General features: G+C 40.3%; 1 protein-coding gene across 1 annotated transcript; it reads left to right on the top strand.

The window, feature by feature from the left end:
- The first annotated feature begins 477 nt into the window (after positions 1-477).
- Positions 478-15,784, top strand: gsg1l2b (gsg1-like 2b). Its single transcript, XM_077625828.1, has 5 exons — positions 478-911; positions 2,546-2,593; positions 7,300-7,452; positions 14,093-14,204; positions 14,366-15,784. Exons 1-5 carry the CDS (start codon positions 611-613, stop codon positions 14,664-14,666), a joined length of 915 nt encoding a protein of 304 aa, XP_077481954.1. The 5' UTR covers positions 478-610; the 3' UTR covers positions 14,667-15,784.
- Positions 15,785-18,181: the final 2,397 nt, after the last annotated feature.

Here is an 18,181-nt window from a genome sequence, read left to right as displayed (position 1 = left end):
GTTGGTTGAAGTATGCATGTTCTACCCAGCCCGCGTGGGTTTTCTTTGGGTACTCTGGTTTCCTCCCAAATTCCAAAAACATGCATGATCAGTTGGTTGGACACTCTAAATTGCCGCTAGGTATGAGTGTGAGTGGTTGTCCGCCTTCTTGTGCCCTGTGATCGGCTGACCAACAATTCAGGGTGCCCCCCCTCTGGCCCGAAGTCAGCTAGGATAGGCTCCAGCACCCCCGCGACCCTTGTGAGGATAAGCAATTCAGGAAATGAAATGGGGAAAAAAACTTGCCTAGGGCGTTAAGTAAATTTTGTGACATTTTTTTATATGGACATATTGATTGGATTGGGAGATGTGGTCATTGATGCTCTCTGATTAGATGTGCGCGCCTCTGTGCGTGTTTGAGAGGGTGGGGGCTGTGTACGAAACGCACTGTACAAAATGAGCGAGTGGGCTGCAGAAGAGAAGCAGATGTGAGAGGCGCACATCAAATCCACACAATACTTACCCATGGATATATTATCTGTGATAATCGGATTATGATGATTTGAGGAGTAGAAATCACTTGAAACCGGGATTAAATTGGACGCCTTCATTCCTCCGCTGTCACGCTGCTATGGGGATAGACCGGCGTCGGAGAGCATCGCTGGCTCTCACCTTGAACTTTCTGGCTTTGTTGCTCGCGGTGTCGGCTCTTGGAACGAGCCACTGGTGCGCCGGTACCCGCAAAGTGGTCAAGCCATTCTGCACCGGTCCGGTAACTACCAAGCAGTCGTTTTGCATCAGATTTAATAGCTCCAATTTAAACGACACAAGGTTGGTGCAGTACATCTGGGAGACCGGTGAAGACAAGTATGTGATGAGGAAGTTTCACACCGGGATCTGGTTCTCCTGCGAGCAGAACATCAACATGACTGGTAAATTGTTTGAACTTCTTTCTTTTTTCCTCTTCTGCCAGTTGTCGAATGCACAAAACCTGATCTATTTTGTTTGAGTGGTGGGAGACACGTTATCACAGTACAACTACTGGACAGCACAATGTAAAGCATTCTATTTCATTTGATATTGAGGATGATCAAAGTTGATAATTTAGAAATTTTCTAAAGAAAAAAGACTACCCAAGTTTCGTGTGACAGTTTAAAGACAGGCAGCCAGGGGGTTAATGGTTGTTCCTGCAGACTCACAGTTCTGGGGTCTAGGGTTCCATCCTAGGTCGGCCCTCACTGTGTTTTCATCTCCCCAGGTTTGTGTGGGTTTTCTCCGGCTCTCCGGTTTCCTTCCTCATCCCAAAAACATGCATGGTAGGCTGATTGGACACTCTAAATTGCCCTTAGGTATGAGTGTGAGTGTGAATGGTTGTCTGTCTCCTCGTGCCCTGCGATTGGCTGGCTGCCGATTCAGGGTGTCCCCAGCCTCTGGCCCGAAGTCACCTGGGGTAGGCTCCAGCGCCCCCGTGACCCTAATGAGAATCATTCAAAATGAATGAATGAAAAAAATGAATGAATGTTTTGCTTGTTTTTTTCTGTGTGTACTGCAACAGGAGAGATTAGAGTATGAAAAGGCATCATAATAGAGCAATTGGCATCTATGCTCGATAATAAAATATTCAATTTTCAATAAAAAACAAACAAAAAAACAGACATGTTTAAAGCTTGTTACAAACTTTAAATTTGATCTACAAGATGATGCTAACATTTAATTCATTCCTTCATTGTCCAAACAGCTTATCCTCTGGTCGTGGGGGGCTCTGGAGCCCATCCTTGCCAATAACAGGCACCAGGTGCGTGACACCCTGAATCGGTGTCAAGTCAATCGCAGGGCAACTATCATTTCATGATGAATATTACCTAATATATTATATTACCTAAACCTGGATTTGAACCCAGGACCCTACATCTGAGAGGCCGACGCGCTAGCCACTCAACCCACCGTGCTGCCCCAATGCAAAACATATAGAGAAAATATAAACGCAAACCTAGGCAGAGTGGTTTAAACGCTGATATCGTGAGGCAGATATACTAACTAAAAACCATTGTGTGTTAATTAATAATCATTGCTAACAATTGAATTATTTGCCAGAATCTTTGTTGCTTCTTCAATAGAATTCAAATATCTTTTGGCTGGCTACCCTTGCAGGCTTTTGCCAGTAAGTCTAAACTCAAACTCAAACGTTTAACAAAAAAATGGATGGATTTCTATGTCTAAGTTAAGGTTGATGTTTTATTCTCTCAACAACACTATATGTCGCAATGCCATTTAACTTCCTAAACCACCTGGGATCAACATGATGCCTTCACAACACCAACAACATTTCTTAAACATTTCTGGTGTACACAAAGAAATCCTTTAAATCCCAGAACACTTCTATATTTCAAGATGGAAAGCAACTAGTTTTGAGAATGGTTGGGCATTACTTACACTGAGGAAATACTTTCATTGATCAAACTGGATTATCCTGACTAAACATGCCAAGACTGAATCCTCTAAAGCGAATGCTAATAAGCGATGTGAAAATAAAGCACGAGTCACAATAGAATGCTTTGTCTTGCAGGTGAAAATTGCAGGAGTTTTATCTATATTACACCATCAAATGAAAGAGGTAAGCCCACAATGAATATTTATACACATTAATATTTTACTTTTCATGATTTAACTTGATGTCTGATTGGTCTATTACCTGCACGATGCATTTATTTGCCAAAAGTGGTAACAATAAAGAGAAAGGCAATTCAGACTCTAGCCCAAAAGCTTTATGATTGCCAATAAATCTGACAAGATGGCAGATAAATACCCTCTTTTCAATTAGACAGTCTAAGAGAAGCTCCTTCCCTCATTCCGATATACAAGATGCTCCAAGACAGAACTATACTTATATATTAGACCAGGGCATCAAGCACCAACAGATGTGATGTTGGCAAGTGTCGCTGAGCAACATGCTAAAATGTATTTATTCAATGTGTGCTTGTAAAGTTAGTACAGTAATACCTTGACATACGAGCTTAATGCATTCCCGGAAAGAGCTCGCATGTCAATTTACTCGTATCTCAAATCAATTTTTCCCATAGAAAATAAGTAAATACAAATTAATCCGTTTCCACCCTCTGAAACAACACCAAAAAATGGATATTACAATGTTATAATTCACCGCCTACACACAAAGTAACAAATACCTATCTAGTGGTTATGATCTTCAATCCTAAAATGTGTCATTACTCAGTACAGATTTACGGAGAGACTTGGTGGACAGAAACGTGCTCGTAACATAACATAAAGCTTAAATTTAACTTACATGAACTTAGATTACTATGCACACACTTAAAAATAAGTTGAAATCTCACATTACACTAAATTTAAACCTTCTTGTGCGATAACCGAGGCAAAGATGTTAATGTATTCCACCGTGGCTTTGGAATCGGAACTTCCTGATTCTCCATGCCTCTGAACCAGGTGTTTCCCAGTTCTTTTTTTAAAATTATCAAACCAGCCAAGACTCGCTTAGAAGGGTTTCGATGGTGTCTTTTTCAGATGCTTCCTTTGCTTTCAAGTCCATGTAGATCCCGCTTTTTCGCAGATTGTCAACTCGGTCACTCTATCTCCAGTAAAAAAAAATGCAACCATCTCGCATGCTCATATCTCAAGGCAAAAATTTGCTCAGAATTTCCCTCTTATCTCAAATTTCTCGTGTGTTGTGACCTTCGTATGTCAATATATTACTGTATGGATATTCAACCATTTATACAATTGTATTCTTCCTTTTTTTGTACATGGAAAAAGTTTTAATACAATTACCAGTATACAGTGGTACCTCGACCTATGATCAGTTCGTGGTACGACATGCTCGTGGAACGACGAAAATTTCGATCGAATAATTTGCCCGCGATACGATCAAAATTTCGAGATGCGACCAAGCCAGGTGGCCATGACATGAGAGGCTGTTTATCATTGTAGCGCAGTCTTTTTTGCCGCATCTCTTTCGTGTATAACAGATATCTACGAGCACTGAACGGTTTCTTTCGCCTACACATGGACCAGGAAACGCACAATGCGCATGTGCGGGCAAAAAGAGGGCTTTCCGGGTAATGAAGTATACTCGTGCACACAACACCGATTGCCAATGGCACCCTTTCTCAGAATAAAACTTCATTACCCACAATCAATACGTGGGTAGGAGGTTGCATTTCCTGTTTCCCCCCTTAGCATGTTAGCTCCCGTTGGCGGAGCGATCGCTAATTCAAGACTACTTCTCATTGGCAAGTGGCCGTGTGTTATCCTATTGTGAGGACATCTGTGTGCATCATTTTCGGAATATTTTGAAGGGAATACAACAGCAAACAGCCCATCGATAGCGAACGTGAGGGTGGAGGCATGGCAAACAACTAACCCGGCCAGAACGAAGGTAAAAAAAGATTAAAACAAAATTAGAATTCAGTTTTGTGTAAAGTTACATTAAACATATGTTTGAGTGTCTTTATATATTAATCCATGTTAATTCAAATGTGTTTGTTCGTTTGCGAGTGCGTTGTGGATAAAGTCCCCACGAACACCCCCGCCTCCGTGTATGTCGCTGTCTCTACCCTCCGCGAAATGCGTCTAATTTTACTTCTCTTAAACACATTTTATTACTATTAAACTACTAGTTATGTTACTTTGTTAATAGATGGCGAATTTGAAGAAATAAAACATTTTTTCCAATCCAATATCCTGTTTTTGGTGTTTTTTCAGAGGGTTGGAACGAATTAATTTGTTTTTAATTCATTTCAATGGGAAACGTTCGCTCGAGTTACGAAAAGCTCGACATACGATCTCAGACCCGGAACGGATTAAGATCGTATGTCAAGGTACCACTGTAGTAACATCTTGGATTGGCTTGTGTTTGTCAGTCGAGGATCTTTGGTTGATCATGCTATATCTGAGATATACAAAAGCAAATGTATGACGATTTTAATGTAGAGTTGTTAAATTGCATTTGCCAGCAGTCCATGAACCCTTTTTTCTTCTCCCCTCTAACATAAGTCATTATGTCCCCCACTGCATATTTACTCCAATATAATGCTACACTGTACGCTGTTACCACTTAACACTAATTTACCTTCTGTGAGGTAGGGGGTGAAAATCGATCTCTTACACTGATTCATTCTCATGCGCCTTATCAGCTTCCTCAGCTGTGCTCCTGGAATGAATCCTTCATGTTATTCCCTCCTCAATGTTCATGCTGATGAAGTGATTTTCTTCAATTTTCTTCAGTGAAATATATTTAACTGATGTAAACCATTATTCTGATACAAACTGAGTTTGGCAAACAACGCGTAAATATATCTCAGCGGGCTTCATATGTATGTAGTAAATAGAAAATGAGCAAACCTACAGCCATAGGAAAGAGATACCGTACAAAAATGCCAGATGGCTGCATATGGATTTCCAGGGGACACTTAAAAGCTCTTTTGCTATTTTTCAGTTAGCAATCTATTGTAGACAACATTAATGGGAAGCACTATAGAGTCAGCTGGCTGTTGATCACTGGTGTCAAAGTGGCGGCCCGGGGGCCAAATCTGACCCGCCACATCATTTTGTGCGGCCCGCGAAAGTAAATCTTGAGTGCCAACTTTCTGTTTTGAATGAAGATTATAGAAGTAGTATATCATATTTCCTAATTTTTCCTTTTTTAAATCAATAATTGCTATTTTTTAATCCAATGTTTTTGTTTTTGTGTTTTTAGTTCAAAAAGCATGTTGTAAAATCTAAAGATAAATAGTATATAAAAAAATTATGTTTTCCACTATTATTGAACATAGTTTAAAAAAATGTTTGGTTTCCTTTGAAATGAAAATCAAATGATTAAAAGACGTTTCCCTTACTAAGAAAAAAAGCTTTAAATTTTTTTAGATCAATAAAAAAAAGAATATTTAGGGATCCATTTTTGATCCATTTCTTTTAATCCAGTTTTCTAAAAAATATCTAAATATTATATCTAAAATGGTCCGGCCCAAATGAAATCGAGCTGACGTTAATTTAGCCCGCAAACCAACCCGAGTTTAACGGTACTCGGACGTTTGGTCGCCAGGACGTTTGGTCGCCGGACGTTTGGTCGCCGCACGTTTGGTCACCCGGACGTTTGGTCGCCCGGACGTTTGGTAGAACGGACGTTTGGTCGCTGGACGTTTGACAACATGACAGAGAGTTTACTGTTGAAACCAGCTCTCAAAATTATATTCATTAGAGAGAGAGTTTAATATCTAAATATCTACTGTTGAAACCAGCTCTCAAAATTATATTCACCCGGGCGACCAAACGTCCAGCGACCAAACGTCCGGGCGACCAAACGTCCGGGCGACCAAACGTCCGGGCGACCAAACGTCCGGCGACCAAACGTCCGGTCACGAGTTTGGCACACTCTTGCTGGAGATGTTTGCAAAACTGCTTGAAACAATGAAGGCACATAGCTACAACTGACATCCTATTTTGCATCATCAATGTTGAAGTCCTCATCAGTGGTTAAAAAAAAATAATTAAAAAAAATCAGTCAATACAGCATGCTTGAGCATGAACAGGAACTTTTTAACAATCCAATAAAACCCAGACTGGTGGAAAAAAACGATTTTGTCATTGTAAATGACACATCACAGCTGGGGTACTGTGAATTTAATCCTGAATTCATCGCGGTTACTAGAATGGTGCTTACTCAAGTCACTGTCTTGCAATACAGTCACTTGCTCATATCTGCCAGTACGCATTTAAAATTTTGGGGCATATAATGATCATCAGTCAATGATTATCAGTGACCATCTGCTATTGATGCTCTACATATACTTGTATTTCAAACGTGCTTTCAAGTCAAAGAAAATTGCAAAACAACTCCACATACTTCATATAAAAACAACTAGTAAATTGAGTCACAGTATCTTCCTGGTTTATGTGATAATAAATATTGAAATAGCACCATAGCTAAAATTCTATGGCTTTAACAATTTGCAGAATTTGTACTGTAATACACTGGGATACTTCCATCCTTTTACGCAATGTGTCTCATTCGATCTGGATATCCTTACTCTGTCTCTGAAGGTTAATCATATGGGTAACGGTGAACCATACACCTTTACAGACTCATTCCCCACCCCCTTCTTTGCATGTCCTCTCCCATTGCCCTTGCTTACTCATCCCATATTCTTCAATTTCCCTACCTCCATTTCCAATTTCACTGCCTACACACCTTACCCTGCATCAGTCACTCTTGCACATCCCTCTTCACTACAGAACCTTGAAAATGGCCTTCCTCCTCTACTTCTTTACTATCTTCAACTTCCATAGGGGTGCTGTGGCTTTGCATCGTGGCAGAGTGCCTGTACATCATGCTCCTGGCCACAGGGGGCATCCTTATGTCGATTGAAGTGTGCCAGTTTGGCAACGTCATCGATGGCCTGAAGCTCAATGCTTTTGCCGCCATATTCACAGTCCTTTCAGGTGAGTGGAATTCAGACGTAAGCGGTAATCATGGCGAAAACATGAATGTTGAAGGCTCAGTATTTTCCATGAAGAGAAGAGTTGTATTTTTGTTTTCTTTTTTTATCAACTTTTATGTCATATTACAAAATTTGCAAGAACATCAGTGCCGAAGTTGCCCAAAATGTTTTTTAAGGTATTTTAGTTTATCATAAGAGCTTATGAATTAGTTCGTTAATATTTCTATTTACATAAAGTCCCACATTGACCTCAGGGAGTCCTTTCCTGAATTTAAATGATTGGACTGGTATTGTATTTTCATTCATCTTTAGCTGACAAACAAAGAAAGTTGTCCCTAATATATTAGCATTGATTTGAGCATGCAGTGACATATAAAATACCAAGTTCTACTGTTTTACATTATAGTGATGTTGGGGTTAATAGGCCTAAGGCACTCATTAGTAATTTGTTCTGATTTTTCTCCATCCCTTTTGGACATTGAATGCAGTATTTTAATAGCAGGTGCATGCATGTGCATTCTTTGCTGTAGAACACTCCTTTCCTATGCCTCCAAGGGAGGACGTTAAAAACTGTGCCTGAGTCAGAAGCCAGCAGAACACACTAACAAAACTCAGGGTTGTGTCGTGACTAACCTGTGCTGAAGAGAAGTAACGCACATAGTGCACCTCTGTTTCACACCAGATGGCAAGAGCATAACACTATTTTTTAAAAATATCTACAGATTGGTTTAGAAGGGTATCTAAAGTGTTGGGGTTCGTAGCCTAGGAAATATGGAGATTTCTAGACATCAAAATAGGCTGTTGTAAGGAAGTTTGACATTTGTTTTACTTCTTTGCGATTTCGGCACTGTGTGTATATGTATGTGTCAAAATGGTTTGTGCCTCCAAGCCATTTTTTTCATGGGGGCATCCCATAATGCCTCTTTAAGTACAAAAGGTTGTCGTTAAAAAATCATAGCGTTGACAGATACTTGCTAAATAAGGGGACTTCAAATTGTCATTACTTTGTAATCTGTTTGTATGATGAGTCACACATCATTTACTGCCTAACAAGTTGTTCATCGGCCTGCAAAACAACACTAAAAGCAATTGAAACCATTTATAAGCAGGCGTTGAAAGTATTGGACAGAAAGCCAAAAACACACCACTACTGTCAGGTATTAAAGAAACAAACGCGTGAACTTGAACAATAGTGTTAAATATGTATGCAGATGGCACCTTAGTCTACACATTCTTCCAACACAAAGCCCCTCCTCCACTGAAAGATTTTGTACAAAAAAAATCCAATGCATCAACAAGGGCTGGCTCTAGAGGTGGCTGTGTAGTTCCCTTCAAAAAGAGTGCTTTCAGCCAAAGCAGCTTCTCTGTGAACTCCTGTCTCTGAACCTCTTCGCCAATCATCTTAAAGCCTGGCTGTTGGACGAACAAAATTGCAATCACAACGCTGCTTTGATTTATAAAAGCAATTTCAATCAATCCACAAAACAGCAAATGACTCAATCTAGGTCACAAACTATTTTTTACCTTTTTTTTGTATTTTCCTCTTCTCACATTCTTTGTAACAGCAACGGTCTTTGGTTAGCTCTATTATTTTGACCACAAAAACAAAAACACAAACGACAACATGAGCACCAAGTTTATTCTTTATTGTACACTAAAGATTTTCTGACAATGGGATTTTATACTAAAAAAAATAATTTACAAATTGTATTTCCAGGGGAATTTGACCTCTCTATTTTCTTGGATTAAAGCAGAGAATTTTTTGCACGCATGTCACAGCGGCTGCATAATCCAAATTCCCCCAACAACACATTTTAATATCAGTATATCTTTTTTTACTGAACCAATGCACTATCTAAATAGAATGGATATCTATACTATTTATATGGAAAAAAGTGACTTTACATTGGATAGGTTTGCTAGTTTACGTGCTATCCCACTCGACTCAACTGATTTATCCCGTTTATCCAAGGACCAGATTTATACTATATCCCCAGCCACTTCATTTACCAATTCCGGGAGAATCCCAAGGCATTCCCAGGCCAGCCGGGAAACATAGTCTCTCATGTCTTGGATCGGACCCATGGTCTCTTCCTAGTGGGACCTGCATGGAACACCTCACCAGGCAGGTGTACAGGATGCATCTTAATCAGATGCCCGAGCCACCTCATCTCTCTCCTCTCGATGCATAGGAGTAGCGGCTCATCTCAGAGCCCCTGCCAGATGACTGAGATTGTTACGATCGCGCCGCGTCGTTGTGGCGTGATCGGGAATGTATTAGGACCCAGGCGAGGGAAGCAGGAGGGGAACGAGGCAGTTAGCTTCAAAACAACATCTTTAATAAATCAAAGGGGATCCACAAATCAACAAAGGCTTGGAACCAAAACAGGAATATGCAGCAATCTGCAGGAATGTGCAGGAATGTGCAGGAATGTGCAGGAATGTGCAGGAATATGCAAGAATATGCAGGAACATGCAGGAACATGCAGGAACATGCAGGAACATGCAGGAATATGCAGCAGCATGCAGGACGCATGCAGGAACTGCAGGAACGATCCGACAATGAGCCATCCTTTGTGTGGTGCTTAAATACCCACACCAGGAGGCAATCAAGGATTGTCTGCAGCTCCTCTGACCTGACGGCAAGCCAGGAGTGACAAATGAGCCACTCCTGACAGAGATAGCTCAGAGCTCAACTTATTTTAGCCACTTGCATCTGGGATCTTGTTGTAAAACAGCACAAGCAAATAAAATACATTTTTACTTTTGGTGATCCCAGGCCTGCAATGTCTAATGCATAGGTGTCAAACTCATTCCAGAAAGGGCCGAGTGGCTGCAGGTTTTCATTCCAAACGACCTTTTCACCTATCTGTTCTCTTACAACTATAATCAGACCTCCTCATTGGCCTAACTGTCTGCGCTGTTTCAGTAGGGGGGAAAATCTGCACGCTCGTGGTCCTTTCTGGAATCAGTTTGACACCTGTGGTCTCATGCCTTGTTGTTTTGGTTCCCAGGTCATTGTTAACAATATTTGATTGCAAACACATAATTTGTCACTTGCTCAGAGCAGTTTTCAGTAAAATGTCTTAATCAAAAGACTTGAATAGGCTATTTACACTTCCTTCTTTGTGCTCATTCCACTCAGCTCACGGCTTGGTCAGACGGGAAAAAATAGGGGCTTATCTCGGCATTGTTTGTGTTGGAGCAATTTCCTGCATAACACCTATTTACTATTTTCCTGATAAAACTATTATTTGCTCAAAAAGAAACACTAGCCACATTAACAATGCAACTAGACAGGTAAATGTGCAGCGCGCATAAAAAGTTATAAATGCTTACATACCTTATGGTAACTGATAGGTTTATTATTAATACACTTTAATCAAAGCAGGGAGACATCATTAACATACACTGGCTACAACTTGCAAGGAAAATCACTCCCAACTCGCCCTCGTCCAGGATGATTCTAAAGAAACGGCATCTTCCTCTGTCAATTTAGTCAGCGCATAATCAAAACATTTAAGGTAATCTGATTCAAACAATTGCATAAGCTAGCAGAATAACACCATTAAGGTCAAAAAACAACTGCCACAAAAATCTCATATTAGATCGGAACCAAAACAACTGCGTAAGAATTTGCACAAATAAGCATAATAAATTCTTTATAAGGTAAACAGAGCGACCATATTTTTAAACAATAATGCGAGTATTTTCGGAAGTTGATTCGATTATCGCCATCTGCCGGAATCCAAGTCAAAGCAATTTAAGAGTCCCTCGTAGATCTTCATTGCCAACTCAGATCAACAGTCTCGGCCTGGAACATGGTGTCCTGTTCGGTCAATAGTCCTGAAAACAATTAACTGGCCTTGAAAGCAGCTGTGGGGTGAAAGTGTCCTGACAAATTAAATTATAACTTCATTACCTATTAAATGCTTAATGAACATATAGTAACATCCCAGAATAAACCCAAAAGTAACTGACTATGACTTCCTGGCCACCAGCAAAATACCATTAAAACTGTCGCATTTATGAGATGGATGGTTCAATCCCCAGGGGGTTCGGACCTTCATGTGTGGAGTTTGCATGTTCTCTGGGGGTACTCTGGTTTCCTCCTACATGCCCAAAACATGCATCTAGGCCAGTTGAACACTCTAAATTGCCCCTAGGTATGGGTGTGGGTGTCAATGATTATCTGTCTCCTTGTCAGGAACAATTGGCTTGCAACCAATATAAGGTGTCCCCTGCCTGCTGCCCATATTCGGCTGGGATTGGCTCCAGCACCCCCTGCAACCGTTGTGAGATTAAGCGGTATGGAAAATGAATGAATATGTTAAAAGTATTACTCTTTTCATATTTATTTATTTTTTATGTGGTTAAAAAAGGACAGTTAGAGACACTGGAGCTTCCCCACTAATGAGAACTTATGTTAGGAAACTTGAAGTAATATTTTTGTACTCTATTATTATTATTAATATGATATTAATTACCCTGCAATTAGCTTGCGACTAATTCGGCGTGCCCCCCACGTGATGCCCATAGCAACCCTTGTGAGGATAAGCTGTTTGGAAAATGAAGGAACGAATCAATGATAGTAATTGATATTTATGGTATGCCTTACATTTAGGTTGTTGTGGTTTTTATGCGCAAACTAATCCACAATGAGAGCTTTGCATGGATTGGTGTGATATGATCATCTGAACAGTAACTGTGTCTCTAAAGCTGCTTTGTGTCTTGTATGTGTTTTTAATAATTGGATAAGGGAAGTTAGTTCCTAGTGCCTGCGGGTTTTATAGCTAAAGAAAAAAGAAAATAATAAAAACTTTCATCCATTTTATAGCACAGGCTCATCACAAAAGCTGCTTGTAAACTGTTTCATCGTAGATGGCTAAGCAATTAACTGGTTTGGAGAATGGGATTGATTCATTGGAGGTGGTTATCGTAGTCAGTAAAAGAGGAGAAACATAGGATTACTCTTTTATTCCAAGTCAGTTATCTTATAATACAAGATATGTGTTAGCGTGCAGGGAGAATACAAAGATCTGTTTTATTGCCTGATAAACTTGTGATGTAAATGGCAAGCTTACTGACACTATTAAAGAAACACTTTCTCTTGGGTTTTACTATCTCAGCGTCTCAAGAAGAAAGGGAGAGAGATAGTTGAAATTTGGCAAACATTTGTAGTTACTTGGCGGCCCGCCGGCTTAAGTGGTTAGCACGTCGGCCTCACAGCTGTAGGGTCCTGGGTTCAAATCCAGGTCGATCCATTTGTGTGGAGTTTGTATGTTCTCCCCGGGCCTGTGTGGCTTTTTTCTGGGTACTCCCGTTTCCTCCCAGATTCCAAACACATGTATGGCAGGCTGATTGGACACTCTAAATTGCCCCTCGGTATGGGTAAGAGCGTGAATAGTTGTCCTTCTACTTGTGCCATCCGATCGGCTGGCCACCGATTCAGGGTGTCTCCCGCCTCTGGCCTCGAAGTCAGCTGGGGTAGGCTCCAGCACCCCCCGCGACCCTAGTGAGGGTAAAGCGGTTCAGAAAATGAATGAATGAATCGTAGTTATACTTGTTAAACTACCTCACCCTGAAAGTGTGAAAGATGTGCATTTGAAATTCTGGAATTAGAAGTTCTTATGGAATTTTGCTCATATTAGGAAAAAAGTTCCACATAGATCATGTGTCAAAAATCTGCAATACATGGCACTCAATCTGACACAAAAAAATTAACTGAGCTGAAAATTCTGCGTGTGTAAGCATGTGTATGTGATAACTACTTTATTTTATTGTTTTCACTCATTACTTAGAGCTGTCATATAAATAAGTGGCTATTTGGAAATATTGTGAACTGTAGTTCGATGAAAATTAGAACATGTTAAATCACTTGATCAAAATCTAATATGGTTGGTGGTAATGTTGGCCCTTGAACTGACTGCTTCTTCTAATGTGATACTGACACCAAGTGGTGAAGCTGGAGAAGTACATCATTTAGATACATGAATGCAAACTATATAACAGACCTTTCATTCATTCATTCATTTTATCTTCACTAGGGTCGTGGGGGGTGCTGGAGCCTATCCGAGACGGACAACCATTCACGCTCACACTCATACCTAAGGGCAATTTATAGGGTCCAATGAGCTTACCATGCATGTATTTGAATTGTGGTTGGAAGCCGGAGTACCCAGAGAAAACCCGCTTAGGCCCAGGGAGAATTAATTCATTCATTTTATGAAACGCTTTATCTTCACTAGGGTCGTGGGGGGTGCTGGAGCCTATCCCAGACGGACAACCATTCACACTCACACTCATACCTAGGGGCAATTTATAGGATTCAATCAGGTTACCATGCTGGTTTTTGAAATGTGGGTGGAAACCGGACTACCCTGAGAAAACCCACATAGGCCCGGGGAGAACATGCAAGCTCCACACAGGTGGACCGACCTGGATTTGAACCCAGTACCCCATAGGCGTGAGGCTGACGCACTGACCAATCATCCGCCGAGCCTCCGTATCACAGAACAAAAAATAACCTTTCAGTGGGTTTTGGAATCTTTTTTGTTTGTTTGTTTGTTTTTAAAGAAAGATTTTTTCATTTTTAAATTATATTAAAGAATGTTTATTTATTCTTTTTAAATGAATGGTAGGTTTGCTGGGTATGGTGGCACACATGATGTTCACCACAGCCTTCCAGCTGACTGTCAGTCTGGGCCCAGAAGACTGGAAACCTCAAACATGGGACTACAGTTGGTCATACATGTAAGTCAATGTGCATACGTTTTACATTTTTCCAAACAATTGCGTCAACTGGAATCAATCCCAGGCCACTTTAGGGTAATTCCCTACACAATCACATGATCAATTATTTCTAATGAGTTTGTATTCTCGCCATGTTACAAATAAACTATGCTCATTTATAGATTAGCATGGAGTTCTTTCACAGCATGCATGGCCTCCTCCGTCACCACCATTAACCGCTACACCAAAACCATCCTGGAATTCAAGCACAAGCGACGGAACATCGAGAAGAACTTAAAGATCAAGCAAAAGCTATTAGAGCTGGATGCTCCCGAGCAGGTGTGGGACATGTATATCAGCTCTGTGCCGAGTACTGCAGAGGAACTGCTGGATCTTTCATCCAATGGTCGCAAACTCTCCAACAACTCCATCTTCTTGGACCTCAATGACCTGCCCTCCCCACAAATTGAGGAATACTGCTAGATTAGCAAATTATAGAGTCAAGGGTCAACATGGAATTGTCATTTTTGTTAATTGCTTTGAATTATTTTGGACAAAAAGAAGTGCATCACGCTTACTAGTGTTGCTTTCCTCAGGTCCTGACTACAAAAAAAATAGTAAAAAAAATATTAAAAAAAGATCAAGTATATAGAAGAAAAAGTGTACTTCAATTCATGAATTAACTAATAAGACAATGGTGAGAAAGAGTTGGATAGATATGTATAAAGAATTTCTCACCACATTAGACTTCGTAAATAAGCTTGCATACCACTCATAGTGATGATTTAAAAACGGTGTCAAAGTTCACCAAAGTATGGGATTCTAAGTTCCCATAAATGAGTGTTATTTTTCGTTGATTTTTTTTCCCGACCGTTTATCGCCTGGCCAACAATTTTTGTTGCATTTGGGTTTGTTTGTTGTTTTTTGTTCTTTTTGTTTGTATTTATACAATTGATGTTCATTCATTCATCTTCCATACTGGGCATCCTCATAAGGGTTGCAGGAGTTGCCGTAGACTATCCTAGTTGACTTCAAGCAAAAGACAGACTATGCCCTAGGCTGGTCGCCGGTCAGCCGTTAGAGCACAGAGACAACAAACGACCATTCGCACTCCAGCGGGAATCGAGCCGGCTTCAGCCTGCACACAATTCAGGCGAGTGAACCCCTATACCAGGGGTAGGGAACCTGTGGCTCGGGAGCCATATGTGGCTCTTTTGATGGGTGTATATGGCTCCCCGCTAACCTGTGTGGTAAAATATAGCAACCGCTGGTCCCGAACGCACCAATGTGGCGCCGACACTATCTCTAGCGCCTTTTTAATCATAATTTTTCTTCATTGGACTCTTCTGCATGCATACTCTCATTGATACTCTTAAAAAAGACCTTTTTTAAACTTTCAAAGTGGTGAAATAATTAATTAATAAATGCACACATTTTCATGTATTTTTTCTTTTAAATTATCAGTATGGCTCTCAAGGAATAATGTTGGAAAATATGAATTGTTTATGGCTCTCTTCATTAAAAAGGTTCCCGACCCCTGCCCTATACCATCAGGCACTGACAGTTGCTTTAACCAAGGGGTGGAAAAAACTATTCCACAAAGGGCCTCAGTCGGTGCGGGTTATCATTCCAACCCTTAGGACTGGGCACCTTTCCACCAATCTAGTGTCCTACAATTCCAATCAGAGGACCGCAGTCAGGTGCTTCTGGTTTTCTGCAGAAATCTCACTGGTTAAACTGTCTTTGCTGGATCGGTTGGAACAAAAACCTGCACCGACAGCGGCTCTCAAGGATGGGTTTGCCCACCCCTGCTTTTACCAATCAGAATTGAAGTTGGCGACACCAAGGCCTTCTAGAAGACGTACAGAAACGTCAGCATTTTCCCACCCAATGGTTGGATAGTGAGAGAGTGTACTAGCTAGCGCTAGCAAACTGCATCTGTCGCGAGCTGCACAGGCTAATATATTTCTGTGTGCACTACACCATCAGGCGGCGGACACTTGATATTGCTCTTTTCAAATCTGCCATCATTTTTTATTGCTTGTAATCTACATTTTTTATCTTCCTATATTAGTGATATTTTATTCAGATATCTTAATATATTATCATCCAATTTCAGTTTGATTTTTAAGTTATTTCATAATTATATAATTTTTTTTCTCTATCATCCTCATTAATTTATCCAGCTAGCCAACAGAGTCTGTATGAGGATTATACTGTTAGGGAGCAAAAAATAGCAACATAGAGTGTAGTCATAATTACTATTAGAAACAATTCATTCCCCCAGAATCATAACAATCCCTCCCTGGATTTTAATCCTCCACTGAGCACATGTAGCTGATACCCTTTGTTGTGCCGTCTGTATGCACTTCTGTGAAAACTAGAAAGTTTATTTATTTAGGGGGCATATGAAAAAGTGCAGAACTCCTTGTGCGCTGTGATTGGCTGGCAACCAATTAAGGGTGTCCCCCGCCTGGTGCCTGTAGTTAGCTGGGATGGGCTCCAGATCCCTACAACCCCGCGACCCTTGCGAGGATAGATAGTTTGGAAAATGATAGAATGATTGAATGCTTGTAAGGAGACCAAGATTAGTTCTGCAGTGAAAACGCTCAAGTCAGTATATATAGAATAGTTAAATCCCTCACAGGGTTGAAAATGTGCTTAAAACTGTTACAGTATCAGATGTTTCTGCAAGAAAAATGCTGATTGCCTTTGCTCACAGCAGTATATATTCCATCAAACAATGAGAAGGTAATACTTGCTCACATGTAAATGAGGGCAATGGTGGTTCTTGTAGCAAATGTGCAAACTGCCCAAATTTGCCAATAAGTGCTTAACTACTGTATAAACCCTATAATGTATCTTGTGTTGGTATTTCAATGTAAAAATACTGAAACACAGTAGCAGATAACAGTAATTTCAAGTGCATTTAAAAAAAATTAAGTGTGTCTATATGACATTTATTTGAAGTGAATTCTGTAAATTATCTATTATTACTTGTCATGTTTTTATCATAAATCATATTTCATTGCACTGAGTACGTTGGCATTTTTTCATAATGTATATTTTTGTCGTGTTCTTTGGTTCCACTTTGTGCATTTATTTGCAATAAGATTAAAATTTAGGTTTTTGAAATATTGTCCACAAGAGGACAGAGGTGTCTCAGTTGTGTGTCTCATCCGTTTAAAATACAGTAATACCTTGACATACGAGTGCCCCAACACACAAGAAATTTGAGATACGAAGAAAATTCCGAGCAAATACTTGCCTTGAGATACAAGTCAAATTTGAGATAAGAGCATACGTGACATCCAGGTATCCGAGTACGCGAGAAGCTGCTTTTGGTAACAGCGAACTGTCTTTCTCGCTGAATCGCACTCGCAAAAAGATATCTACGAGCACTGGGCGCACAGGTTGCATTTTTTTACGTGTTTTTTGCGTGAATTAGTGCAGAATTTAGGGAAAAACAATGGGTCCAAAGCAAGCCAGGGCAATGAAGGGTAGTGAGAAGAAAAAGTGTATGAAGACAATCGATATTAAGCACGAAATAATTGAAAAACATGAGAGTGGTGTACGAGAGGAGTATTTCGACAATATGTACCATCCTTAAGCAGAAGGATGCTATAAAGGGTATCAAGCCTTCCAAAGGACAAACCATAATTTCCAAGCTGCGCAGTGACATTCATATCGAAATGGAGAGCCTTCTTTTAATATGCATAAAATATAGTGGGAGATAGCGTGACCAAGTCGATAATATGCGAGAAAAAAACAGCAGAATTTACATGGATTTAAACGCAAAGTTAGCATCTTAAAACACCACCAGAACCTTTCATTTAAGATAAATTTCTGTTTGTGTTATGTTATGAGTCCGTCAAGTGTCTGCATCTCTCTCTCTCTCTCTCTCTCTCTCTCTCTCTCTCTCTCTCTCTCTCTCTCTCCCTCTCATTCTCTCTCATTCTCTCTCTCTTTCTCTCTCTCGCTCTCATTCTCTCTCATTC

The sequence above is a fragment of the Stigmatopora argus genome, chromosome 18 (genome assembly GCF_051989625.1).
Source record: "Stigmatopora argus isolate UIUO_Sarg chromosome 18, RoL_Sarg_1.0, whole genome shotgun sequence".
In the NCBI taxonomy this organism is placed as follows: domain Eukaryota; kingdom Metazoa; phylum Chordata; class Actinopteri; order Syngnathiformes; family Syngnathidae; genus Stigmatopora; species Stigmatopora argus.
Note: the sequence above shows the minus strand (reverse complement) of the source record. Positions and strands in the feature narration are given on the sequence as shown.